At 39.7% G+C, this 27,060-nt stretch overlaps 2 protein-coding genes across 5 annotated transcripts in view; one reads left to right on the top strand and one right to left on the bottom strand.

The window, feature by feature from the left end:
• Positions 1-792: 792 nt before the first annotated feature.
• LINS1 (lines homolog 1) lies at positions 793-22,767 on the bottom strand. 4 transcript variants are annotated; one of them, XM_059180159.1, is made up of 7 exons: positions 22,648-22,767; positions 8,205-8,706; positions 7,991-8,080; positions 7,001-7,142; positions 5,216-5,806; positions 3,841-4,012; positions 793-1,770 (listed from the first exon to the last, which is right to left on the bottom strand). In XM_059180159.1, exons 2-7 carry the CDS (start codon positions 8,625-8,627, stop codon positions 888-890), a joined length of 2,301 nt encoding a protein of 766 aa, XP_059036142.1. In that variant the 5' UTR covers positions 8,628-8,706; positions 22,648-22,767; the 3' UTR covers positions 793-887. The 4 variants fall into 4 exon arrangements, with proteins under 4 accessions (XP_059036142.1, XP_059036141.1, XP_059036140.1 ...); XM_059180158.1 differs by having other exon boundaries at positions 21,849-22,765; XM_059180157.1 differs by having other exon boundaries at positions 21,845-22,765.
• Positions 22,768-22,997: 230 nt separating this feature from the next.
• ASB7 (ankyrin repeat and SOCS box containing 7) overlaps positions 22,998-27,060 on the top strand; it is a 48,196-nt gene continuing 44,133 nt past the window's right edge. Inside the window, exons 1-2 of the mRNA XM_059180162.1 lie at positions 22,998-23,568; positions 23,734-23,828. The gene's annotated coding sequence lies outside the window, so the exon portion shown is untranslated. The remainder of the gene's footprint in view (positions 23,569-23,733; positions 23,829-27,060) is intronic.

The following is a 27,060-nucleotide window of genomic DNA, read 5'->3' on the forward strand; positions in this document are numbered from 1 at the left end:
GTTTTTAGTGGAAAAACTATCTAGTGATTAAAAATTTGCTTTAAGGTATAGACTCATGTTCATAGAATAGATCATCCATCTACATATACAGTGAGCTGATCTCGCCTAAGAAAAAAACAAAAATCTGCTAAGAGTTTAAGTTTTTTAGCTATCCCATTACAGATAAATATCTCAGAGGGAAATAATAAGTGTACTGGATTAAAGAGTATCCGTCCCAAAATTCACATCTACCCAAAACCCATGAATGTGATTTTATTTGGAGGTAGGGTCTCTGCTGATGTAATCAAGTTAGGGTAAGGTCACACTGGATGAGAGTGGCTGTTAATCTAATGACTGGTGTCTACAGGGGGAGATCGGACATATATAGGGAAACAGACCTATATAGGGAAAACCTCACATGACAACAGAGGAAGAGGCTGGCCTGACACAGCTCCAAGCTATAGAACACCAAGGATTGCCAGCAATCGCCAGAAGATATGAAGAGGCGGGGAAGGATTCTTCCCTGGCACCTTGAGAGAGAGCATGGCCTGGCTGACACCTTGATTACGGACTTCTAGTCTTCAGAACACGAGAGAATAAATTTCTGTTGCTTTTAAGCTGCCAAATTGGTGGCAAATTTGTTAACAGCAGCCCTAGCAAACTAATACAATATCCATCCCAAGTTTTGTGTGAAGTTTGAACCAGCGTAAATTTCAAGTGACATAAAACCGTAGCAGGTGACTTGTCATTTGAGGTATCTGTTAGTCACGAGGCTACTCTGAAAGGGCAAAAGGAAAGATTTGACTTAGAAAACGCTTTTGAGGGTATTTATTTATTTTTATGATGATCTCATTACGGCACAATTTATAGCAGGGAAAAACAGTTCCTGGAAATAAAATGCTGCTGTTTCACAAAGTGTTCATACTCTCGTTATATATTGCCTCAATATGTTTCAACAACTTCAAAAGTGGTATGGCATTATATGGGAAAAGATTTTTCTTCTGCAAACGGTAAATGGCACTTTGTAGCTCTTCAAAGCACTTCAGCGTCCTGTAGGATACGCCCACTTCAGAGATGTTCTTTGGGACATTATCACAATCCACAGAGAAGGTAATATTAGACTGTTTTGGAACCAGAGGCCTGGACTGATGCTCCAGGCTGAGCTGTTTTTTATCCATACCTGTTCCAACTATGTCCTGAGATTTCTTCATTGCTTCTTGGTGTAAAGATATTTGTTTACTGTTCGCTGAGTGCTGGTCTGTGCCTTCTGCTTCAGAATCATCAGAGCTGTCATAATCCACGAGACTGTGGGAGGCTCGGCGGGGAGACAGACTATCAGCCTGGAGTGTGGTGTGGGTCTCCTTGGACATCACGAGCTGGCTCAGAGATCCAGAAGAAAAATCAGAAGCCCAGGACACTGAAGCATGAACACTTCTGGGACGACCAAAAGCAGCTGAAGGGCTAAGTTCTGTTTGGTTGCTGCTTCTGTCCTGGACAAGTGAGGAGCTACAACTGCAAATATTTATACTATCTTTAGATGCTGTTAGGTCAAAATCCTTACAAATTGTGAAAAAAATAGCCCAGTCTTTTTGTAGTAATTTTAAGTATCTAACAAAATATTCAAGGAAACAAGTTTCTGATGAAATGAGAAAGTCAAGAAGAACTGAAGAATCAAATCCTATATTTTTCAGTAAGAATAAGAAAATACAGTGTGGATTATAGCCATATTCATGTGTGTGATGATTCCACATTTCTTTTTCTTGGGTCGAGCTTTCAGTAGCTTTATGTTGTCTGAAAATCAAAGTAACGGAGACCCCAGATTAATGACTTTTTACAAAAATAACAGTTTTAACAGACATAATTCACATACCACAAATTCATCTATCAGATTACTTTTTAATCTATGCATTGTTTTAAGAGAAAAACAATTCAAAACAATCTCTTCCTCTACAAACTCCATATAAATCTAACTCAATAAATAAAATTCATGGACTTTGGTAGTTCTTGTCTACTGAACAAAAGTCCTCTGTCTTCCTGTCTCTTGATATCAGAGTTCCTCATTCCTACAGGTAACTGATTACAGAGGGTAATACGGGGCTGGAGGATGAGCTCCTTCCTTTCCTTCCACGCTCTTCTCGATAAGGGTGGGCACAGGACCTAGACTGACCACTCAGAGCACCTCACGCTCCTGGCTACAATGATTGCATCCAACACGAATCTGTGACCCCAGAGGGCTAACCAGACCCCCCATCCTGGGACTCACGCTGGAGCTATTAAAGATGGTAACCAAAAGCCAGGCACTGCTGGTAGCCCCTCCTGAGAATGAATTCAGGTTTGCAAGATACAGACAAAGAGCAATGACCAACGACATGATTGAATCCCTATTATATACAGTGATATCTGCTGCCAACAAGCCCCTTGGAATGAATTTCTAATAGTAAGCTAATAAATACCCCACCCACCCCCCACTTTTTTTTTTTTTTTTTTTTTTGCTTAGACTAGTCTGAGCAAAAATCTCAACTAATAACCAAACGATCTTAACTAAAAAAGCTACATGAAAAAAAAAAATACAAACAGCATGAGCACATGCCTCTCTGGACACACTGAGGTGAAGAAAGTTAGAGATTTCATACAGAGGCTTCCTCTTCCCTGAGCAGGAAGGAGTCAGCTGGGAATACAACTAAGATCTAGTCTAAGGGGCTCATCGGCATGTGCCTTTTCAGCACCGTTTGGGAGCCTAATTCAAATCACATGCCGGTATTTTGTGTTCTTGATTAGAACCTTTTGAAAATTGGCCCCAAACGCTCATAGTCTGAAAGCAGCTGCTGCCAACGCGGCCATAACACAAGTACAAACTGGCAGGACAGCACTGAACCATCGGGCATTAGTAAGAAAGCTCTTTCTCTGAAACCAAGAAAGAAATGGAAATCAAGCAAATACTTCAGGGTTTTAATAAAGCCAAGCAGGAACAGTGTAAAAGGTCATCGGTTACGAGCTTCATAGCCAATTACAGATCTTTGCCACAGGATGATAGGACCCCATGGACAGCCGCTTTAATAAAGCATGAACAGGCTCAGCAATGCCGTGTCATCAGGCACAAACTCGGGGACCTGCCTCAAGTCGCTATCAGCCCCCATTCAGGTGTACGATAAAAATGAAAACTTTGAGCTGCTACTTTGGTTAGTTCCAAGGCTAAGGTTACCTTTAAAAAGGCCAAAAGCACCACATTGAAGCTCATGATGGAAAAGTTAGTGTTGGGGGAGAACAGCATTTTTAATATGGTTAAACCACTTTTTTTTAAATTTTATTTATTTATCAGAGAGAGAGAGGGGGAGAGAGCGAGCACAGGCAGACAGAATGGCAGGCAGAGGCAGAGGGAGAAGCAGGCTCCCTGCTGAGCAAGAAGCCCGATGTGGGACTCGATCCCAGGACGCTGGGATCATGACCTGAGCCGAAGGCAGCCGCTTAACCAACTGAGCCACCCAGGCGTCCCGAGAACAGCATTTTTAAACATCGATTAAATGAAAGTTCTGATAATGGTACGAGCTTACTCCTGACGGCACAGGTGAAACAGATGAAGCGAAACCAGAACCCGTGCTTTGCAGCCCCCCGGTCTAGTTCCACTCCCCCAGATCTGCCTACCCAGCCAAGTTTTCATAATGAGAACTCAGATGTAATCTCATTTTCATGTAGGGCAGGGTTAAAGCAAGGAATTGGAACTTATAAGGAAACCACAAGATTGTTAGGGATTTTTCTTTTCCCCTTAATGATGGAAAGTAAATAGTATGTCCAGCACATTATTAAAAATGTTTTCTGCTTTTCTGGCACACAGTTAGTAAAATTACTTTAAAATATACTGGCCTGGTCAACTTTAGGTAGATGCCCAATGATGCCTTGGCAGCCTCCAACATGTCATCGTCCTGTTCTATGAAGACCCTGGAGATCCACTCACACGGATTGTGTGACTGAAGAGAGGGCTGAAGGTGGGGCTTTAAGAAGGTCAGTAACTCAGACATGAAACTCTGTAAATCAACTTCAACAGATGCACATTTCAAAGAGCAGTCGACTGATTCTGGATGCATTAATATCTTAAAATAATTTTATATATAGGCATCTCAAGCACTCCAACGTGGATTGTCGTGATTCCCACTTTCAGAAAGCCTGTCAGTTAGGGATTATCTCCACTTTGCAAATTAGGAAACTGAATGTCAGAGAAAAAAAAGTGACTCACTCAAGAGGCTACAACTAAAATGTACAACCAGATCATCTACTCACCGCAAGGACCAGATAACTAATTATTTCAGAGAAACTAGAGTTACACAAATTCTTGCTAAAAGCATATAAACAAATGAATAGTAGACGAAAGACATCACTTCACGGGATGCTGCAGCTGTCTGTTACTAGAGGCAACAGAACAACCCAGCAAAAATCATTTTGCCTTTAAAATAGCAGGACATTTTTTTTGTTTGTTTGAAGTATTAAAAGAAAGTACTACTATTATGCACAAAAACCAAAAAAGGTTTTGGGGAGTTTTAGCTGTAATTTAAAACTCTGAATTATAGAACATATGCCACCTAGTGTTGTAAATTATAACCACACAGAATGATACCTAGTACACAGTACCTTCTAATTACGACATTCAAAGCAATTCAGGGAAGTCACTACTTACAATTCAAACCTTTCACTAAAACTATATGCTGTTTGTTTAGAGACATCAACTATTCTGTTTTAGCAGGTGAAATGGAAGACATATCTGCCCCCCACACCTAAGTTGATTATCCTACTTTAAATAGTTGTCTTAAGTTAAAACAGTTAAGATCCTGGACATTATGTGCAACGATTTCTTAATCAATGTAACTTCCCACATGTTAGTTTTAATTCACTTTCTATTTATTGATAATCTACATTAGCAGTTACTCAATTTTATGAAGGAAAATAGGAATGAAATACTACAAATATCTGAACTGACTTCTATCACGTGCTTTGAGGTGATTCAATAGCATCTCTTTGTTTTTAAACTTAGATTATGCTGTACAAATTCAGTGTAGCCCACAAAATGTTGACGTGTTCTTAGTGTAATTCTAATTTTTTAAAGAAAATTTAATAAATTATAATTATGATAACATGTACATTTAATTAGTGGAGTTACGGTCCTGAGATTTGAAAATTATGAATTACTTTGTATCCGTAAACAACTGCTCATTACTTTGCACACAAAAGGAGTTCAGAGAATTACCTTTCATTTCGTTTGCTGAAGTACAACTTTGAAACTTGATTTCTAAGGATTTAATGATAAGCAGGCTTGCTGCTCTGAGAATAACATGATCTGGACCAGGGGCACGTTCACATGTAGGCTGAACTTCCTCTCCACCAAAGCGGGGAGGCTTTCCATGGACAGACAACGTCCTCAATAAGCCCAAATCCACAGCTCGCAAGATAGCATCCGCTAAAGCCAAGATATCTACATCTAAATGCTGATCTGGCGGCAATAGGATAGGGCTAGCTCCCTGACACAGGTCTTCACCCACTTTCCAGAGAAGGCACTTTTTGATGAAAATGATGAATTTCCTTTTGACAAAAGCCTGAACGGGCCAGGTAATAACGTCCAGCACACAAGAAGGTTTCAAAAATAAAATCCTCTGGCAAGTGAAATGTAGCTTCAGGTGGATTCTGGAAGCTATAAGAAGTTCAAGTAATTCCAGGGAACATATCAAGCTGTTTATTATTTTAGAGGTATCTTGGCAGCTTTCAAAATGATGAGAAAATAACAAACTGTAAAAAACTTTGAAAATAGTGTCAAAAGGAGACAGGAACTGCTTTAAAATTTCTGCAATGAGAAAAATAGTAGTTATAAACAAGAGGAAAAGTGAAGGCTTCATAAAAGAATTTACAATTCAATTTTTATAAATAGCATCACTTTACAAGATGAAAAAATGGATTTGGATGGTTTAATGTGAACAAACAAAGACACAGAATAACAGGTAATAAGACATGGTATATATTCGACAATAGAGTATTACTCAGCCATGAAAAAGAATGAAATCTTGCCATTTGCAATGACGTGGACAGAGCTCAGGTGACATGAGTCAGTCAGAGAAAGACAAATGTCATATGATTTCACTCATATGTGGAATTTAGGACACAAAACAGATGAACATGGAGAAAGAGGCAGGCCCCTGCTGAGCAGAGAGCCACATGTGTGGCCTGATCCCAGGATCCTGGGATCATGACCTGTACCAAAGGCAGACACTAAATTGACTGAGCCACCCAGATGCTCCCAGAAAACAGACTTTTCACTACAGAGAACAAAGTGAGCATGCTGGAGGGGAGGTGGTTGGGGAGGATGGGTTAAACGGGTGACGGGGATTAAGGACACTTGTAATGAGCACTGGGGGTTGTTTGTAAGTGATGAATCACTAATTTCTACTCCTGAAATCACTATTACACTATATGTTACCTAGAATTTAACCCACTGAGCCACCCAGGCGCCCAATGTTACCTAGAATTTAAATAAAAACTTGAAACAAACAAAAGAACAAAGCTAATAACTACAGTTAATTATCCATTTTACAATATCAAAAGGGGCATATAATAATAGCTTTAATTTTTTCCTTATAATGTTTCATTTTATTTTTTATTTTTTAATTTTTTTATTTTTTAAAGATTTTATTTATTTATTTGACAGAGAGAAATCACAAGTAGTCGGAGAGGCAGGCAGAGAGAGAGAGAGGGAAGCAGGCTCCCTGCTGAGCAGAGAGCCCGATGCAGGACTCGATCCCAGGACCCTGAGATCATGACCTGAGCCGAAGGCAGCGGCTTAACCCACTGAGCCACCCAGGCGCCCCAATATAATGTTTCATTTTAAAAAGGAATCTTCAGTCAAAAAATCTGGAATAGGATTCTTTAGTTTTTCATACTTCAGGACAGATTAGATGCTATAAAGTAAGTTTAAATCTTCATTATAAACATAATCGTCCTTGGGAGCAAAAGAATGACATTTATGGGGATCCAGAATTTGTACCTGTTTTCTGTGAACATGTATCTTTAAAGATTTCTTTTATTATAAAAGTCAGGGTCCAGAGGCAGTATCCTGCCTTCTCATTTTCAGGGTATTCAGAAAGATTTTTTTGGCAAAAAGCAATCCAGGAATTGCTAAATGTTATCTATAAGTAAGAAAACAAAAAATAGCAAGCTATATTAGAAAATTTTCTTTACAATTGCAAATTACCTATTACACACAACTCTATAAAACATTGTTTTATAGACCCACCCCCCAAAAAAGAGTCTAGTATTTGGTAAAACAAGAAAGATACAAATATCCTAATATTCTCTAAGTGAAAAAATTCAATGTGCCATAGAAATAAAGGCTCAGCAGGGAACACGAAAATATTAGCAATGATTATTTCTAGGTGGTGGACTGATGTGCAATTTTTATTTTGTTCTTCATATTTCTCTCATTTCCTAAATTTTCTACTAGTAAAATGCCACGTTTTGTATTTGGAAAAAAATGTTACTTTGAGAAAGGAACAAGTATTATAGCTTAAATAAATCAGGAGATGCTTACATTTATTAACTAATTCAGAGACAGAAAAATCTGATGCTCAATTTGTTTGTGTTTTTTTTCATCATGCTGAGGACCATTCTTAGAATTTATTTATATTGAACCTGTAAATACGGTTGTGGTCTCCAGCAGAGGTTCCTAAATCTTTTTTTGAAGAAAAGGAAGCAGGCCTGCTTGCTCCTTTGAGAAACTGAAGAAGTTATAGACTGACTTGAAACCCATCCTTCAGGTGAAGAATCTGATTTATCATGACTTATGACATATTTAAGACTCTAATCTTTGATACAAGTCACTATTATATTACTATATTCTTATACTTTTATGGATTTCTGTGTTATTGAAAGAGCAAACATTTTATTGATACAAACATTTGAAGGGTAAATCGAATGTCAAAGAACAATTTTAAAGAAAACATGAAAGAAAAGAGCATAATTTGATTACTTATCTTACCTTTTCTCTCAACTGGAAATACAGAAGTAATGCAAGGCACTTTGCAGCCATGTGAGATAACAATTTATCCGAGTCTTGGAACATACAGGTCTATGGGAAAACAAATAAACTTACCCATTATTACTGAATGTTTTTAAAACTTTTGTTTTAAACATCTAGATCTAAAGAAAAACCCCCAAAACAAAACAAAAACCCACAGAAAAAAATGGCTTACTAATTTAGAATCGATGTCAGATGATTTCAAAAGAATTTTAATTACATCTCTGTATTTCTCCTTTGCACGGAAGTCAGTTTCAACAGACAATATTCTGGTTATCATCACCTTGATTACTGTTAACTGAAGGAGCACTATTTCTCGGGCACTGCCTATTGGTGAGTGTTTCTCCAAACACATAGGCAATACAGAAATGGTAGCCAAATTGGCAGAGGATGGCTGATGCTTGTCCTGGACACCATGGGGGTTTGGGCATTCCAAAGACGTCATTGTAGAGCAGTCTTGATCCAAAGATGCTGGGTCGAGATAAAAGATGTAATCATGGTTCTCATTTTCAAGTGTGACTCCCAGAAGGACCTTCTTGTATAATTGTTCTAAAACGTCAAGGAAAGCTTTCATTGGGATTGCCAAAATGTATCTCATGAGAAAGCTGACAATTCCAAACCGTAACTATCAGTCTCAGAAATGCGACAAATCTGTTAAGACGTTTCTTCAGGAAAACCTAAAATAGGAACAATAATTGTAAAATTATTAGCATCAAATATATCATATTACAGGGGAAAGGCATCTGTTCCCCTTTAATCATTTAGCCTCTCAAGTAAAAGGTAATACCGATTGCTTAATTTCTAAAACGGAAAACTGGTAATACCAACATTATTTTAAGACTGTAAAAATGAAATATATGCTTTCCATACAGATTTAAGACCATAAAATTATTATTTTTTTTCTTTTTGATCCATTATTTTCAGTTTTTTTAAAGATTATTTTAATTTTTTTTAACATTTTAAAAAATTGAAATTCAATTAACATATAATGTATTACTGGTTTCCGAGGTAGAAGTCTGGGATTCATCAGTCTTATATAATATCCAGTGCTCATTACATCACATGCCTTCCTTAACATCCATCACCGAGTTACCCCATACCTTGACCTCCCTCCTCTTCAGCAACCCTCAGTTTGTTTCCTATGATTTTTAAAAAAAATTTTTCAATTTATTTATTTTCAGAAAAACAGTATTCATTATTTTTGCACCACACCCAGTGCTCCATGCAATCCGTGCCCTCTCTAATACCCACCACCTGGTACCCCAACATCCCACACCCCTGCCACTTCAATCCCCTCAGATTGTTTTTCAGAGTCCATAGTCTCTCATGATTCACCTCCCCTTCCAATTTACCTCAACTCCTTTCTCCTAAGACCATAAAATTATTTTTAATTTTATCAGAGTAGAAACTTCTTTTCTCTAACAGTTTTCAATGGGCCATGAGGGCCTCTTAATCTTGGCACTACTGACTTTAGGGGCTGGATAATTGTGTTGTGGGGGGAGTTGGCCTGTGCATTGGAGGAAGTTTAGCAGCATTCCTAGCCTGGCCTCTACCCACTAGATGCCAGTAGTACCTCCCTTGGGGGCTGGGGGGCATAACAATGCAGGCTGACACCCCCGGGGAAACCCCCAATTAATTAACTTTCACCTTCAACTAACAGATGAAAAACCTAGTTAGATTGCTGTGTGATCAAATGCGGTGTGGTCAAATGTGTTGACTGATGATTAATTCACAACTTAAAATTAAATAATAGGAAGATCCTTGGCCCGCACTTTCAACCTTAAACAAAAAAATGAAAAATGCCATGCCAAGAAAAAGACAAGATGTTCAGCAAAAGTCGTCCAAACGTGAGCACACTGTACTTGCAGCTGGATACAACTTGAGACACTCCCGCTGTCCTGGACTCTGACATGATAGACACCAGCAAGAGTGAGGAGAAGGCAAAGGGCATTTAGGGTCAGGAACGGCTTATAAAGCAAGGAACATGGACGATCGCTGACAGATGAGTATTAGAGGATATGTTATGGGTAATACGATTATTAATGTAGTTACTACAGAGCAAGCATAGCTGGGAAAACTTAAGACTTTGGCAAAAGTTAGAGATTACAGAATATCCTTCCCATGGAATGCTGAGCCTCTGGGAATATGATCCTTTGGGGCTTAGTCCTTTCATTGCCTTTGAGCTATTTCATATCTTTGTAGATTTGTTGATTGCTGATGGCAATGCAAATAATTCCTGTCTATAGACATGCACATAATTGTCCAGTGGAGGGGCAACCTTCCTCTCAGCAGGGGAAAGCCAGTTTTGCTCCTATGTGTAAACTCAGCTCTACATTCCTTTACTCCATATAAATTCATGGTTCTTTAACTTTTCCTTTAAAACGGTTGTGACATCTGCCTAGTTCTTTCATTAGTTAATGAGTTAAATAAAATCGCTGATACAGTAAGTTCACTTTGTATGGGTCAGGACTTTGTCTTCTTCCAATTTATCCTTTAATAAAGTTCAAGGATTGCCTCCATCTACTCTGGCCCATTTATAAATGCCCAGTCCATCTTTATCTTTGGTCCTCCCTGGAGGAGTCATAGGAGGGCTGTCACTTACAGTGGGTCTCACTTCTCCAGTATGGCCACTGGCCTGCCCCTGGTCTTTACACCTCCCTCTCCACTGGTTTCTTCCCCCTTGCTTATTAGCTTCTAAGGAATTTCAATTCCGGATCACCCCGACGGGACAAAACTGCCTCGTTTTTGTCCTATAGTGTAGAAATGGGTATGAAGAGCCCTATAGAAGGTAACTTAAAGTTATGAATGAAATTTCCCCTGGTAAAGTTTCTCTGCATCCTCTTTTGAAACTGTGGTGAATATCCCACACGATTTGGAAACATAACTAATAATCGGGAACCTTGTTCCATCTGATAGCGTTCAATGTTATCTGTTATCTGTTATCTGAACACGGTGCTTCAGGAAAACAAGAATGATTAATGTTCCAGGAAAGGGCTCACCATATTTCCAGACAGACCTCACCTTTACGCTTTCACACTGACTGCCCTTGTTTCCTAAACCTCCACATTTCCTCCTTCTTCTTTGAGAGGTGTCCCATTAACGAACATTCTCCCTGTTCTAAAGGCCTGAATAAAATTATCTTAATTGTCTGGTGAGTTTTATCTGCCACAAACAGAAACTAGCTTTCACATTCTACGTCAGAGTCCATCTCCATTGTACTTATTTCACTTTATATTTTAGTTACGACAGTAACATTTCTTCCCAACAAAACTACTGACATCTTTTATTGAAGTTGCCATATAAACTATTACATTTTCATAGGTCAAATATTCTGTGACAACAGACTATTTTAGGTTTTAACTAATAGCATATGTGAAAACCTACTGTAGTTTTTAAAAAAGATTTTATTTATTTATTTGACAGAGATCACAAGTAGGCAGAAAGGCAGGCAGAGAGAGAGGAGGAAGCAGGCTCCCTGCTGGGCAGAGTGCCCGATGTGGGACTCGATCCCAGGACCCTGGGATCACAACCTGAGCCGAAGGCAGAGGCTTTAACCAACTGAGCCACCCAGGTGCCCCAAACCTATTGTAGTTTTTAGCCACAAATGAAATTCTTTTTATTTCAATGCTATAGTAATAACAATACTTCCATTAAGAGGCACCTGGGTGGCTCAAACAGTTAGGCATTCGACTCTTGGTATTTGCTCAGGTCATGACCTCAAGGCTGTGGGATCGAGTCCCCACTGGGCTCCAAGCTTTGCATGGAGTTTGCTTGGGATTCTCTCCTGTCCCTCCCCCGTGCTCTCTTTGTCAAATAAATAAATAAATAAATATTTTAAAAAAAACTTTCAATAGTACTTCTATAAATCTTAAGTCCTTAAATTTTACAACGAATGAAAATAAAATTGTGGGTATTCAACCATTTTGAAAAGAGCCATTTCATATGGTTCAAACATTTCAGCACGCAAAACTAAAGTGAATACCAGTAAATAAATAGATACATAGACATGCAAGGAAGCAAGCATTTCAGGGGGAGAATGGGCTATTTTCTATCATCGTGGGACCTAGGTTCTTTGCTAAGAGTAGTTATGAGTAATCAGTTGAAAAGCATTAGTGGGGGGCCCACAAACGCCAGGCAGGTGTAGGGGTGCCAAAGACAGGCTGCCCCAAAATGTGCCACTCTGACACATTGATTATTTTAAGTAAAAATTACTTCAGGGACAGCCTGTGCAGGAAGGATGCTCAGACCCTCCCCTGCCCCCTGAAAACAGGAAATAAATCTCCCATGCAAGAGGTAACCTCCCAGTATCAGAAGTTAGAGACATCCTGATCGCCACTGGTAAGAAATTGAGAGCCAGGAAGGCTGTATAAATAATCCTTTTACTAAATTTACTAGCACAACCCAAATTCTCTTAAGAATTTACTAATTAAAGTGTCCAAAGTTAGGTTTTCTCTGTCCCATCAATTTGTCACAGATTTATTGTCTCTTTGTCTAAAAATGTATAAAAACTGCCTGTCTTGGTCATTTCTTTAGGTGTCAATGTCATTACTGGGCCTTTGTGCACATGTAATAAAACTGTTTTTTTTTTTTTTTTCCTGTTAATCTGTCTCATCTAAATTTGAGTCTTAGTTCAGCTGGAAGACTGTGAAGGACAGAGAAAGAATTTTCCCTCCCTTCGCAGGTACCAAATGAATGAAGAGGATGGATGCTAGGCTGGTTCAACTATGCCTAAGCATCACTCTTTCCTCATTACAATGTCAAAGAAATCTTCACTGAAACAAATGTCTATGGGTAGTCTATTGAGAACTGTAGCCCCCCCCCCCTTTTTTAGGAATTATGGTATTAAATGAAAAGACAAATACTGAAAAAGTCAACTAGGGTATCTGACCAACCACACCTTTTCCCTGAAGTGTCTGTTACAAGGGTAGTATATCTCAAGCTCTTTTCCATGATGGTCTGGAGGAAGGTACACCTCTCAGACAAGTTTTTAAACTAGTTGTACTGGATATATGGGAGAGATCTGTCTAGCCTGAAAAGGAAACAAATATAGGAGAGGTCTAATTAGGGCAAGAAATGGGGAGTGTTTTTAAAGAGGTTTTTTTTGGGAAAATTCCTCTTGGCAGAGAATGACTACCAGGTGGCCAAAGTGGGTACCCAAAGCAAGCATAAAATTTGCCTCAGGACTCTCTTTTACTGCTTAAGTACTATAAATGATTTGAATTGTATATTCTATTCCTAATAGAAGCACACATGTCTTAATACCAAAGTACTATATTCCCACGCATCTTCACACAAATCTGATGCTTCAGGAATAAGAGCTGCTAAAGTTTAGGGGTGCCTAGGTGGCTCAGTTGCATAAAACTCTGCCCTCAGCTCAGGTCATAATTTTGGGGTCCTGGGATAAGCCTCTCATTAGGCTCCCCTGCCCAGCAAGGAGGCTGGTTCTCCCTCTGCCCCTCCCCCAACTTGTGTGTGCTAGGTACACACACTTTCTCTCAAATAAATAAAATCTAAAGAAAAAGAAAAAGATGGGGTGCTTGGGTGGCTCAGTTGGTTAAGAAGCTGCCTTTGGCTCTGGTCATGGTTCTGGGGTCATGGGATTGAGCCCCGCATCCGGCTCCCTGCTCAACAGAGAGCCTGCTTCTCTCTCTCTCCCTCTGCCTGCCTCTCTGCCTACTTGTGGTATCTCTCTATCTCTCTGTCAAAATAAATACATAAAAATCTTTAAAAAAAATCCTTAAAAAAAAAACTTAAAAAGAAAAAGAATTGCTAAAATTTATTGAGTGCCTACTATGTTCCAAACACGGTTTTAAGCGAGTATAAAGTTCACAACAGCTTTATGAGGTGAATAATTATCATACCTATTTTACAAATAAGGTAATTAAGGCAAGGAGAGATTAAGTTACAGAGCTAGTTAAATGGCAGAGCCCGGATTAGAACCTACACAGTCTAATATCAAAGCCTCTCGTCCTCCCCAAATTTGCTCTGATGCTCCAAGTCTCAAGAATATAGAGGAATAGAGGGCTTCTAATAATCTTCCCAAGTGAAAACAGTAACTCACACAGTCTAATTTTTAACACTTTCTAGATTTTCTCCTACAGTACTGTAAATCAGAATACTCATCCTTAGAATTATTTTCATATGTTGCACAATATCTAAACTCAAGGTCAATTACTATACAACTTTCTAATGCAAACCAAGTAAAATTTTTTCAAAAGATACTCAGCAACCAAAGGTTAAAACATTAATCAGGACATCCATTTGATTGAATTTTTATATTAAATTACTTTTAGAAGCTACATCAAACCCAGGATGAAAAGCCAAACTATCCACAGATTATACTTTATCAGCCATCAATAGTTTAAAGGCAATTTAATATGAGTGACTAAAACCTTGACTTGACTTCACTTAAAATGATTTCAAATTTTTACAAAAAATTAACTCAAAATGCATCAAGGGCTTAAAACTTAAGATTTTAGGAAAAAAGAAAAAAGCAGGAGAAAAATCTTTAGGATTCAAGGCTAGGCAAAAAGTTCTTAAACTTGGCCCCCAAAGAAGTCTCTAAAAAGTAAAAACTGATAAACTAGATCTCAGCAAAATTAAAAACTTTTGCTCTGCGAAGGACCCTTTTAAGGGCAGGAAAAGATAAGTTATAGACTGAAAGAATATATTTGCTACTCAAATAACCAAAGGGCTAGTATCTATAATATATAAAAGATTCTCAAAACTCAGTATTTCAAAAGATAGTAATAATCAGAAAATGGGCAAGAGACATAAACAGACCCTCCTCTGAAGAGGATATACAGATGGCAAAAAAGTGCACAAAAAGATGTTCAACCACATTAGCCACTGGTAAACATATAAAATCACAGGAAATACCACTTTCGCTACAGATGAAATAAAAATTTGTGATGCCAACTTCTGAAGAGGATATGGAGAACCAAACTACTTGTATATTGCTGGTGAGATTATAAAATGGTACAGTCTCTCTGGAAAACAGTCTGGTAGTTTCTTTAAAAAACTAAACATACTCTTAACCATATGTTCCAGCAATCGCACTCTTTGGTATTTACTTGAAGGAGCTGAAAACTTATTTCAACACAAAAACCTGAACACAGATACACAGAGCAACTTTATTCATAGTTTCCAAAATTCGGAAGCAGTGACGACGTCCTTCTGTGGGTAACAAACTGTGGTATATTCAGACAATGGAATATTATTCAGTACTAAAAAGGAAGAGCTATTGAGCCATGAAAAGACATGAAGGAACCTTAAATGCATAGTACTAAGTTAAAAAAAAAAGCCCATCTGAAAAGGCTATATACTGTATGATTCCAACTACATGACATTCTGGAAAAGGTAAACTACAGAGACAGTAAAAAGATCAGTGGTTGCCAGGGGTTGGGGTGCAGGAAAGGGGTGGATAGGTGAAGCACAGATTTTTAGGGCAGTGAAAGGATTCTGTATGACCCTATAGAAGTAGATATGTATCATTTTATGTTTGTCCAAATTCAGTACAGCCAAGAGTGAACCCCAGCGTGAACTATGGACTCAGAGCGATTATGATGTGTCACTGTTAGGTTCATCAATTGTAACAAATGTTACCACTGGGGGGAGGGGGCATGTTGATAACACAGGGGAAGGCTATGCATGTGCAAGGGGCAGGAGGAATATATACAGAAAATTTCTGTACTTTCTGATCAATTTTGCCATGACCTAAAACTGCTCTAAAAAAAATAAAATCTTTAAAGCAAAATAAGAAACTAAATATGCAACTACTGTATGACCTAGTAAGTACACACCTGGGCAGTTACTCCAGTAAAATTAAGAATTAGATTCACACAAAAAGCTGTACATTAGCGTTCACAGCAGGTTCATTTATAATAGCAAGAAACTGAAGATAGCCCAGATGTCTCTTCAGTGTATGAATGGTTATACCGTGGTACGTTCACACCATACAGGAATACTGCATCGAAATAAGAAAAGAACTATTGATACATGTAATGATTTGGATAGTTCTTAGGAAATTACGCCAAGAGAAAAAAGCCAGTCTCATAAGGTTGCATACTGAGTGCTTCCATTCTTGAAATGACAAAGTTAGAGAGATGAAGAAATTAGTGATTGCCAGAGGTTAGGGTTCCCTCCCACTTGGTAGGCAGAGTTATAAAGGCCAACACAAGGGATCCTTGTGATCATGGAACTGGTGAAGGCAACACTAACTTACAGATGTGATAAAAATTGCACAGAACTAAATATACACCTAGATAAATAAATAGAGGTAAGACAGGAAATCTGAACAGGATCAGTGGATTATACTAATGCTAATATCCTGGTTGTGATATTGTGTGATAGTTGTGAAAAACACTACCATTGGAGGAAACTAGTCAAAGGGTACACAAGATCTCTCTGTATTATTTCTTACAACTGCATGTGAATCTACAATTTCTCAAAATTAACAATTCAATTAAAAATATAGTAGTTTCAGGGGCGCCTGGGTGGCTCAGTCAATTAAGCATCTGACTCTTGATTTCGGCTCAGGTCATGATCTCAGAGTTGTGGGATCGAGCCGCGCAGTGGGCTCCATGTTCAGCAGGGAGTCTGCTTGTCCCTCTCCCTCTGTTCCTCTCCCTACCTCTTATCTCTAAAATTAAAAAAAAAAAAAAATCTTTTTAAAAATATACAGTACATAGAATTTCATGAATATCAAATAAATATATATGTAAATGTATTAGAACTTTGAATTTTAAAAATTCATAGATGGAAAACTGAGCAGCATCATATTTTAAAATGTTAAAATATTTTCCTAAAAAATATTCCTAAGTAAAAACTAGGTGGAAATTTTAAGTGCGTAGTCTACTCATTAGAAGACATTCTGCCATCACCCAGTTTCAAAATTATTAAAAACCAAGTTGCTAAACAGCATGGAGGTTCCTCACAATGTTGAAAATAGAACTACCCTATGACCCAGTAATTGCACTACTGGGTATTTACCCTAAAGATACAAACGTAGTGATCCGAAGGGGCACGTGCACCCGAATGTTTATAGCAGCAATGTCCAAAATAGCCAAACTATGGAAAGAACCTAGATGTCCATCAACAGATGAATGGATAAAGAAGATGTGGTATATATACACAATGGAATATTATGCAGCCATCAAAAGAAATGAAATCTTGCCATTTGTGACGACGTGGATGGAACTAGAGGGTATCATGCTTAGCAAAATAAGTCAAGCGGAGAAAGACAACTATCATATGATCACTCTGATATGAGGAAGTGGAGATACAACATGGGGGCTTAAGTGGGCAGGAGAAGAATAAATGAAACAAGATAGGATTGGGAGGGAGACAAACCATAAGTGACTCTTAATCTCACAAAACAAACTGAGGGTTGCTGGGGGGAGGGGGCTTGGGCGAAGGGGGGTGGGGTTATGGACATTGGGGAAGGTATGTGCTATGGTGAGTGCTGTGAAGTGTGTAAACCTGGCGATTCACATACCTGTACCCCAGGGGTTAAAAATATATTATATGTTTATAAAAAAATCAAAAATCAAAAAAAAGAAAACCCAACAAACCAAGTTGCTAGTAATTTAATCCTTCTTTGTATACAGAAAGCAACAACAATAAAGAAGATGCTACTATCTTCTTTAGGAGATTTTCTTTAAACAACCCATATAGTTAAATTCAGAAAAATAATAACTTTCATGGCCAATGTTACAATGAAAAAATGCTTCTCTTTATGTGAAAGGTTACTACAGTTTACCAATCAAGTGGGAAACTCAGAATAAGGCTTTGGCTTAATGAACAATAGGTTCAAATCTGATCACAGCCCAACTGGACACTTATTGTATATTGCCTTGTTCATGAAAATGCTGTGATTCTAGAGGCAGAAATTGAGGCACTCTAAATAAAAGTCTTTGTTCTCAAACAGAATCTTTCAGGATTCTGGTTCCTGTCCCAACTAAGACAGCAATCATTTTGTCCAAATAAATAAATGAGTGTTTAGAGTCTACAGAAAGTTCGAGAGTGGTGCCAAAGTTAGAGAGGCTAATGAGGGTGGCTAAGGCACTGAGAAGGTCTGGAAGACAAAAGGACTGAGGCTCCCAATATCTCTGTCTAGTACGAGAGTCATTAAAGCTGGTCCACTATGACTGCAAGAGGACCTCCCCCTCCTATAAAAGATGGAGGGGGAAAGGATATCTTCCAAGAGCATGTCACATGCTGGGCATCTTCCCTTTGACCTCCTAGTCCCACTCTCTACCTTTCTCCATGCCTCAGGATGCTCCAGTATTGGAAGTCCCAAGTACAGCAATAAGGCAAGAAAAAGAAATAAAATGGTATCAGAATTGGAAAGGAAGAAGTAAAACTGTCTCTGTTTGTGGATGATATGATTTTATATAAAGAAAATCCTCAAGACTCAACTAAAAAATGTTAGATCTAATCAATAAATTCAGTTGAAGTTTCAGGACACAAAATTAAACATGAAAATCAGTAGCATTTCTATACAATAAAAACAAATTTTCTGAAAAAGAAATAAAGAAATTGATTCTATTTATAATAGCATCAAAAATAATAAAACACTTAGAAGTAAGTGAAACTAAGGAAGTAAAAGATCTCTGAAAACCACAAGACACTGATGAAAGAATTCTAAGACACAAATAGATGAAAGGTAACCTGTGTTCTTGGACTGGGATAATTAATATTGTTAAAATGTCAAGACGACCAAAAGCCATCTATTGATTCAAAGTCATCCCTATTTACATTCCAATGGTACTTTTTATAGAAACAGAAAAAACATTCCAAATATTTATATGGAAACACAAAAGACCACAAATAACCCCCCCCCCCAAAAAATCGTGAGAAAAAACAAAGCAGAAGGTATCCCAGTTCCTGATTTCAAGCTATACTATAAAGGTAGTCACCAAAATAGTATGGTAATGGCATAAAAACGAACAGACCAATGGAAGAGAACCGAGAGCCCAAAAGTCATTCCCCACTTATATAGCCAACTAATATCTGACATGGGAACATGGGAGTCAAGAATATTCAATGGAGAAGCCAGTCTTTTCAATTAATGGTGCTGAGATAATTGGATATTCACACGTAAAAGAATGAAATTGAACCCATATCTTAGACTCAAAAAATTAACTCAAAATAGATCAAAGTCTTAGATGTAAGAACTAAAGCTCCGGGAAGAAAACAAGAATAAAGTCCCTTGACATGGGTGTTGGTAATGTTTTTTTGGTTTTTTTTTTTTGTTTTTTTTTTTTTTTTGGATGACACCTAAAGCATAAGCAACAAAATAAATAAGCAAGTAGTACTATACCCAACTAAAAAGCTTCTGCATTGCTAAATAAGTCATCAACAAAATAATGAAGAAAACCTACGGAATAGAAAAAAAATGTTCGCAAACCATACATCTGATAACGGATTAATTAATACCCAAAATATATAAAGAACTCATCTCATACAACTCAGTAACAAAAAACCCAAATAATCCAATTTAAAGAACTGGCAAAGGAACTAAATAGACCTTTTCCCAAAGAACTATAAAAGGCCAACAAGGTACATGAAAGGATGCTCACCATCACGACTCACTAGGGAAATGCAAATTAAAACTACAATGAGATATCACCTCACACCTGTTAAGTTACCATCATCAAAAAGAGATAACAAATGCTAGTAAGATGTGGAGAATAGAAAACCCTTGTGCACTGCTGCTGGCAATGTAAATTCGTGCAACCACTATAGAAACCAGTATGGAGGACCCTTAAAAAATTAATAATAGAACTACCTTATGATATGACAATTCCACTTCTGAGCATATTCCCAAAAGAATTAAAAACACTAACTTGAAAACATATCTGCACCCCCATGTTCCTAACGGCATTATTTATGATGGAAATGGAAGTGCCCTAGTGGATGAAAAGGTTGTGGTATTATCTACAATGGAATGTTATTCAGCCATAAAAAAAATGAGGAACTCATTCCATTTGTAACAACATGGATGGCCCTTGAAGGCACTGTGCTAAGTTAAATTAGTCAGAACAAGACAAATACTGTATGATCTCACTTATATGTGGAATGTAAACAAATAAAAAACAAAACTCAAACTCACAGCAAAAGAGATCAAACTTGTGGTTATCAAAGGCAGAGGGGGGGATGGAAGGGGAATTGGAGGAAGGTGGCCAAGAGGTACGAACATCCAACTATATAAGTTACAGAAATACTAGGGATGTAAGGTGACTATTGTTGACACAGCTGTAGAAGACACAGGAAGGCTGCTAAGAGAGTAAATCCTGAGTGTTCACCACAAGAAAAAAAAAATTCCCTTTTTTTCTTTTATTTCTTTTTATTGTATCTAAGGAGAAGACAAATATTAGCTAAACCTACTGTGGCAATCATTTCACAATATACGTAAATCAAACCATCATGCTGTTTGCCTTAAACTGATACAGTAATGTTTATCAATTATTTCTCAATAAAATGGGGGGAGGGGTAGTTGGGATCTTTAAATGTTCAGTCCTCCATGTCCTTTCCCTTCTTACAGCAATTTCACGGACTCTGTCAATGTCTTCAATTACTATCTCCATGCTGACAACTTTAGAATCCAGTTAGGGTCTAGCTATCTTCTGGGCTCTGCACTCAAGTAGTAAATGCCATCAGAGAGTTCCACTTGGAAGGCCCACAGGCACCTTCAGCACAAATTCAACTCAACTTCTATGGCCTCTCAGACTTGTCTTCCTCAGCCTCTCAGTTTATTGTGACTATATCTCTTAGGTATACCAGGTAGAAATCTGACATTTTTCTGAACCCCTCCTCAGCCCACTTCTCTCCACCCTCCCTGCCATTACTGTAGTACACCGCTTACACCCCAGACAACGAACCGATTTCTTGCTAAATGGTTGTTTCTTAGCCTAACCTACACCCACTTTCTTCTGAAAAACTTCTCCATTCTCCTTAGGATAAAATCCAAACTCCTGGACACAGCAAGTCCTTCAAGATCTGCCTCTTGGGAGTCCTCTCACCAATCTGCCCCACAAAGACACAGGCTTTCTCTGAAGTTCTCGGAAACTGTGCACTTTAAGGGTTCCCAAGCTTTGCTTGGCACATTCTTTCTGACTAGGCCACATTCAACCTTCTCCCACCAGCTCTCAACCCTTAATTTGAAACCCTGCAGTCCCAGGGAAGCCTTTTACATATCCAACTCAGGATTAGGGGGCCCTGCCAAGAGCTCCTCCAGCCTATACTAAAGTATTTATCTCACTGCATTGTCTATAATTATTTTCTGGTTTGGTTTCCCCACACTTTGACTATGAGCTTCCCTGGGCAGGACTGAGCTTCTTGCTTACATAGGCCAATAGGTAGCTCATGAGGAAAGCACCAAAACATGTATTCTTGAATGAATGATAGTGTAAAAGAAGACATCAGGGGACAAATTGAAAGGGTCTGCAGTGACCACCATCTGCCACACAACAATCTTACTATACCTCATTACATAAAAGCAACTGATACATTAAATTACTTCCTTTATATAATTAAAGAGGCCATTCTGTCTGGACGTTGGTGGTAGCCAAATGTCTGGTGTATTGGATGACTTGGTTTAAAATAATATTAGCGCTTGTCTGGATTACTCTAATAGCCTTCCACATTTGCAGTAGCCCTGCTCCCGCTAGTCTTCTCCACTGAGCAGCCAGCCAGTGATCTTTTCAAAACCTAAATACGATATTGTAACTTCTCTACGACGGCTTACACGGTCCCGCAAGGTCTGCCATCTGTCCCACATCCCCCATTTTTTATTACCATTCTCCCTCTTACCCACTCTGCTTGATCACGCACGCTGGTCTTTTTCTTGCAGTTTCTGTTAAACATCAAAGGTTATTCCAGGATCAGAGGCTTTGCGCTGTTGATTCTACCTGCCTGCAAAACTCTTCCCTCCGCCCAGCTCCATACCCCAGATCTTGCCACGGTTGTTCCTCCCCATTCAGATCGCCGCTCAAATGTCACTTCCTCAGAGACCTTTCCTGACCACCTATCTAAAATAGTCGACATGTCCTAGTCAAACTCGATCCTCTTATTCTCCTTGACTTTCTTTCTATAACCTAACCCTATGTAATTATTTTGTTTATCTATCTCCCCTGTCAAAGCGAAAGTTCCACGAGGACCATTGATTGTATCTACCCCGTTCACCGTCGTCTCCCTGACCGCTAGAAGAGTGCCCGGCCACTAAACACTTGCTAAATGAATACAGGCACTCAATAAACATGTCCATCTCGCGTATTTTCCATTCTCCTTTCCCCTTCATTGTCAGAAATCCGTGAGGGTCGCTGTCCCTGAAGAAAAGCTCTTGAAGCGTCACCGCCATTCCAAAAAAGAGTCCTCTTTTCCACAGGCGAGGGAAGTTCAGCCTGGTAGCTAATGGGGCCTCAGGGACGGGAAGATGAGCCACGGACCCGGCACCCTCCTTTGAAGAGCGCTGAGGGGGTGCTGCGGCACCAGGCGTCCCTCTCCTCGCTTCCTGGGGACTGCCGCCTCCCCAGCCTTAGACCCCTGGATCAGGCTCTCAGTCAGCCGCACACACGCTTTCCCCTCCGCGGAGCTCCGCTGCCACTCCCAGTTACCTGTCGGAGATCTGGGTTGGGAGACCCTGCCTTCACACCGCCATTAAACGAACAGCACCACCCTCCGGGCCACCGTAGTTCGGGGAACGCACAGGCCGATCTCTTCCTTCGCATGCGCAGAGATCCCTCTTGGCGTGCAGTGTCTCTTAGCAACCGCATCGAGTCCCTCCGCCAGGGGCGGAGCATCGGGAGCCACCGGGTGGGGGAAGCCGAGGGGGAAGTGAGTGAAACCAATCGGAGACGAGTCCCAACCTCGATCGGCACGCCTCCTCTAACTGTCGCGAATGCGCAGACGGCTTTACGGCAGGCAAGGGGTGGGGGCTGCCGGGGGTAAGGAGGAGAGAAGGAAGCAACCAACCAACCAAGTCGCCCCCACCCCCCCACCCCCACCCACCCCGGACCTGGTTTACGGCTCCGAGCTCAGGCTCCGATGCGGCCGCTGATTGGCTGCTGAAGGCTTGGTCCCATCCCAGTGACCCCAAAGTGCTGGAGGGAGGGGGCGGGGGTGGCCCAGTGCAAAGTGCATCCCGAAAGCCCCCTGCCTGTAGCCCCCGCGGCTGGCACTTAGGACCCTGTATGACCCGGGACCTCGCTGCCCCGAGACCTCCCGTGTGCCCCCGTAGTTGGGAGCCTTCGGCCCCGAGTGTGGCAGTCCCTGCTCCGAGCTCTCAGACCCGGGCTGCCCCCCCACTCGAGCCGGGACTTCCTCCCTGCACCCCTGCTCCGAGGCTGCCCGGCGGTCAGGACCGTCGCCCCAGTTCTGCTCGACCGTCCGGATGCTCGCCGGGTTGGGGCCGTGAGGCACCGAGAAGAATCAGGAACACCCGTGTCCGGCCCTGCCTGGAGTGTTTGTTCAATGGAGAAGTTGGTGAGTGTGGAGAAGGCTGAAAGGAGGAAGAGAAGCAGCAGCTGAAGAGACAGGTAAAGTCAGTTACCTCCCCCGAAGGGAAGGGGGCTGGCTGAGAGGGAGAATCACTGCTTCTTCCTGTCTGCTCTTAACCACTCTTCCTCTGCTACCCCTTCTTCAGAAGCCCCCTCCTTCTCGCCCCTGGGTCACTGCACCACTCACTGGTTTTTGCTTTCCAGGTCTGAGCCGGCTAGAGGAGACGAGAGAGCAGGAAGGGGTCAAGCCACCCACCAGAGAAGCAGCAGAGAGCCTCTGACCAGCATCCTCTTTAAAGGTAATGAGCCAGACCTCCCCTCCCCCATTGTTTATTCCTGGCCCCTACCTCATTAAGCATTGCTTTATTTTCAGCGTAGTTACCTAGAAATGTAACTCTTTCCTGGCATTCAGTTTCCCAACAAAAACAAAACACTGCCCGTGCCTGATCCTTAAGATTTTAATTAATAACTTCTTTATCTCAGAAATGTATTTTCCCCTTTCTCTCTGTATGTTGTTTCCGTTTTCTGCATTATCTTTTGGTACACTGTACCATTTACCCTGCTCTGAGACTTTGAGACCTTTTTGTAGCCCCCCTCACATCTTACTCTCATAGGAATTCTCAATTCCTTGTTAATTGCTTGTTAATTCTCAATGACTCTGCTTTTTAATTAAACCACAATTTTCTGTTTTCCCCTTATGTCTTCCTACCACCTTTCCTCTACCTCTGTCAAAAAATCATTTGAGTTAACTAACTGACAAGGGTTTGGTAGAAGATACAGTAATGGCTTGAAATTTATGAGTTTTGGAAAATAATATGACTTTTCTAGTGAAAAGTGAATCTGTGTTCTTGGATAGCGTGGATAGTTTGAAAGCAGTATTTGCCTCTGAAGCACTTGAATATAATTAACTCTTGTGGCTTTTTCGTGTTTCTGTGTGACAGATATGGATGGATTTTGAAACTTTTAAATATAATATTTGTTACACCTTTGATTTTCTAGAACTTAGAAAACTTTATACACTATTAGGTTAATCATTTGACACTCAAGAGTTTGCAAACAGAGGAATGTTTTGGTGTGTATAGGATCTAGGGCTTTATTTTTGCACTCTTAATAGATAAGATTTTTCATTTCAAAACCCTTACAGATAATTTGTTAGATTGAAATTTAATCATCTCATTCATGTGGTTTCATTTCTGCTGCTGTATTTTGTTGCTGCCTCTGAAAATGCACTAAAGGTAAGTTTAGGACATTCATGTAATTCCTAAAGAGGGAATATGATCAGGGAAATTATCTAAGAGTTAATTCAGAAATTAGTGGAGTGAATGACTTCTCTGCCATCCAATAACAGGGGTATAAAGTGACTGATTAATCTCAGAGTTATTTTAATATCTCAGATTGTTTAGGGAATTTCAGGTGCAAAGAAGTACTTAAAATAGTAGACATTAGGAAATTTTTGATTTACTCTGTTCCACTGGACTTTCTGCCTTCTACAAAAATAAATTAATGCCTTTCCTGATTCCTTTACTTGCGAAGACATTGCTAAAGATACTTTTAAGTGCTTTGAGGGTTTGTGTTTTCTTGAGAGCTGGAACTGGACACCAAAGGGAGAGTGTATGCTACTGAATGAGACTGAAAATCAGTATCTGGCAGTGACTTCCATGATGAACATTTAGGGCAGCCTGAAATAGAGTCCACTTCATTTCAGTAGAAACTAGACAGGAGTCTATAAAGTGAAAGGCAATTTTCTTTATTTAAATATGCAAATTGCCAGAGAGATGCCTAGTGATGACTTTAGGAATATTTTTTTGCTAACATATATGAAGTTTGTTTTTAAGGGAAAAGTGAATTATGTATTTTCTATTCAGGCCTTCTCACTTAAACATTTTTTCTACTTTAGATATAACTCTAGTGTGTTTTCATTTGCAAGGGATGTTATCACCTGAGATGGTAAGAGAAAAGGTCTGTGGCAAGTCAAGCATCAAGGTACAGAAAGGACACTGCTTTCTCCTGGTTGCCAGCCAGATCATTCTCATTGCTTAAATAATATTTCATTGATTCTGCCTCAGCTTTTAACAGTTTTTCTAGGATTAGGGAATAGATAGATAGATAATAGATAGATAAACTGTTGGCATTAGTTCCAGATACCAGCATGACTGAAAGTGTTTGGTCTAGGTTATGCTGAACATTTAAAATGTTTTATTTGGGTAATTATTTGCCAACATGGACAGTTAAGATAGTTTATATTTTTGAGCCCACTAGTTAACTTTGTGTTAATTCTCTTGCCAGGAACATGGGTATTTACAGGGGAAAAAAACAAAGGTAAAGAACCTGATTTATTTGATAACCAAATATAGATTTATAGTCACATAGAGAGAAAAACTGATTTTAACTAAAGATCTTCAGTGATGCCTTTTGAGGTTGCTGTGGCGCCATAGTTTTTTGTCTTTATACCTGAAGTGATACCATTCACAGTTGCTTGATATTATGCTACATATATGGGGCTCCTGGGTGGCTCACTGGGTTAAGGCCTCTGCCTTCAGCTCAGGTCATGATCCCAGGGTCCTGGGATCGAGCCCCACATCGATCGGGCCCTCTGCTTGGCGGGGAGCCTGCTTCCCTCTGACCCCTCTCTGCCTGCCTCTCTACTTGTGATCTCTGTCCATCAAGTAAATAAAATCTTTAAAAAAAAATTATGCTACATATAATATCTATTTTCTTCACATTTAGCTTGGATAACATAGAAATTCATACAATTCCTAGAAAGTCTTCAGTCAGATAAAGTTTATACAAGCATACCTAATATCTGACCTATAGCCTTTCATTTCATTCCCAACTGAAGACACTCCCTCAGTAGAGAATGATTGTCTTCTTTCTTGCAAACTTCTTCAGTACTACTGTGAGGCTGCTAAGATGATCGTGCCAGACCGTGAGTTACTAAGATGATATTGACAAGACCTCCTCTTTTACAATACTTAAGTGATTTAAGCTTTGAGTTGAGGCTGGATTAAGTGAGTTATACAGTTTCCTCTCTTGCCTCTTCCACATTCCGTGAAAGTGGTTGGTTTCTCCTCTGGATCATAGGAGAATTGTATATGCGCTGCCGAAGCAGGCACAGTCATATGAGAATTGTAGATAAGTCATGCATTATAATACATCCTTGCATCACCCGGAGGCCCAGCAACTTGGAGGAAATAGGAATGCCCTTACTTGTTCTAGAGCATAAATACCATGCTAACTATGCAGAGTGATACTAAAAAACACTTATCCTTTATTTTGGGGTCCAGACTCTTGATCATACAAATAGTTCTGGTCAACATGGACCTCAGTGGTGTTGCACACGTTGGACCTTGTGTTCCTGCAGCCATCCAGGACCTCTGAGCCCATGGAGGGTTTTTTCCCTCAGAACCACTATCCTTGGAGTTGCTGATTTTATTTTCATACCAGCCTGTATCTCTGTTTGCTCTACAAAGAAATGCTTATTTCCTTTTTTGAGTAGCAAGCTGTTATCTTGTTTCTAGTTGGTGTGAAATC

This window comes from Mustela lutreola, chromosome 7, assembly GCF_030435805.1.
Source record: "Mustela lutreola isolate mMusLut2 chromosome 7, mMusLut2.pri, whole genome shotgun sequence".
Lineage (NCBI taxonomy): Eukaryota > Metazoa > Chordata > Mammalia > Carnivora > Mustelidae > Mustela > Mustela lutreola.

Excerpts from the sequence above, each read along its gene's own strand:
- LINS1 (XM_059180159.1), bottom strand. The coding sequence starts at position 8,627 with ATGAGATACATTTTGGCAATCCCAATGAAAGCTTTCCTTGACGTTTTA. Across the intron at positions 5,807-7,000 it reads TACATGTTCACAGAAAACAG|AAATTTTAAAGCAGTTCCTG; the intron begins GTACAAATTCTG and ends TTCTCATTGCAG. Across the intron at positions 4,013-5,215 it reads TTCAGCAAACGAAATGAAAG|TTGATTTACAGAGTTTCATG; the intron begins GTAATTCTCTGA and ends CATCTGTTGAAG.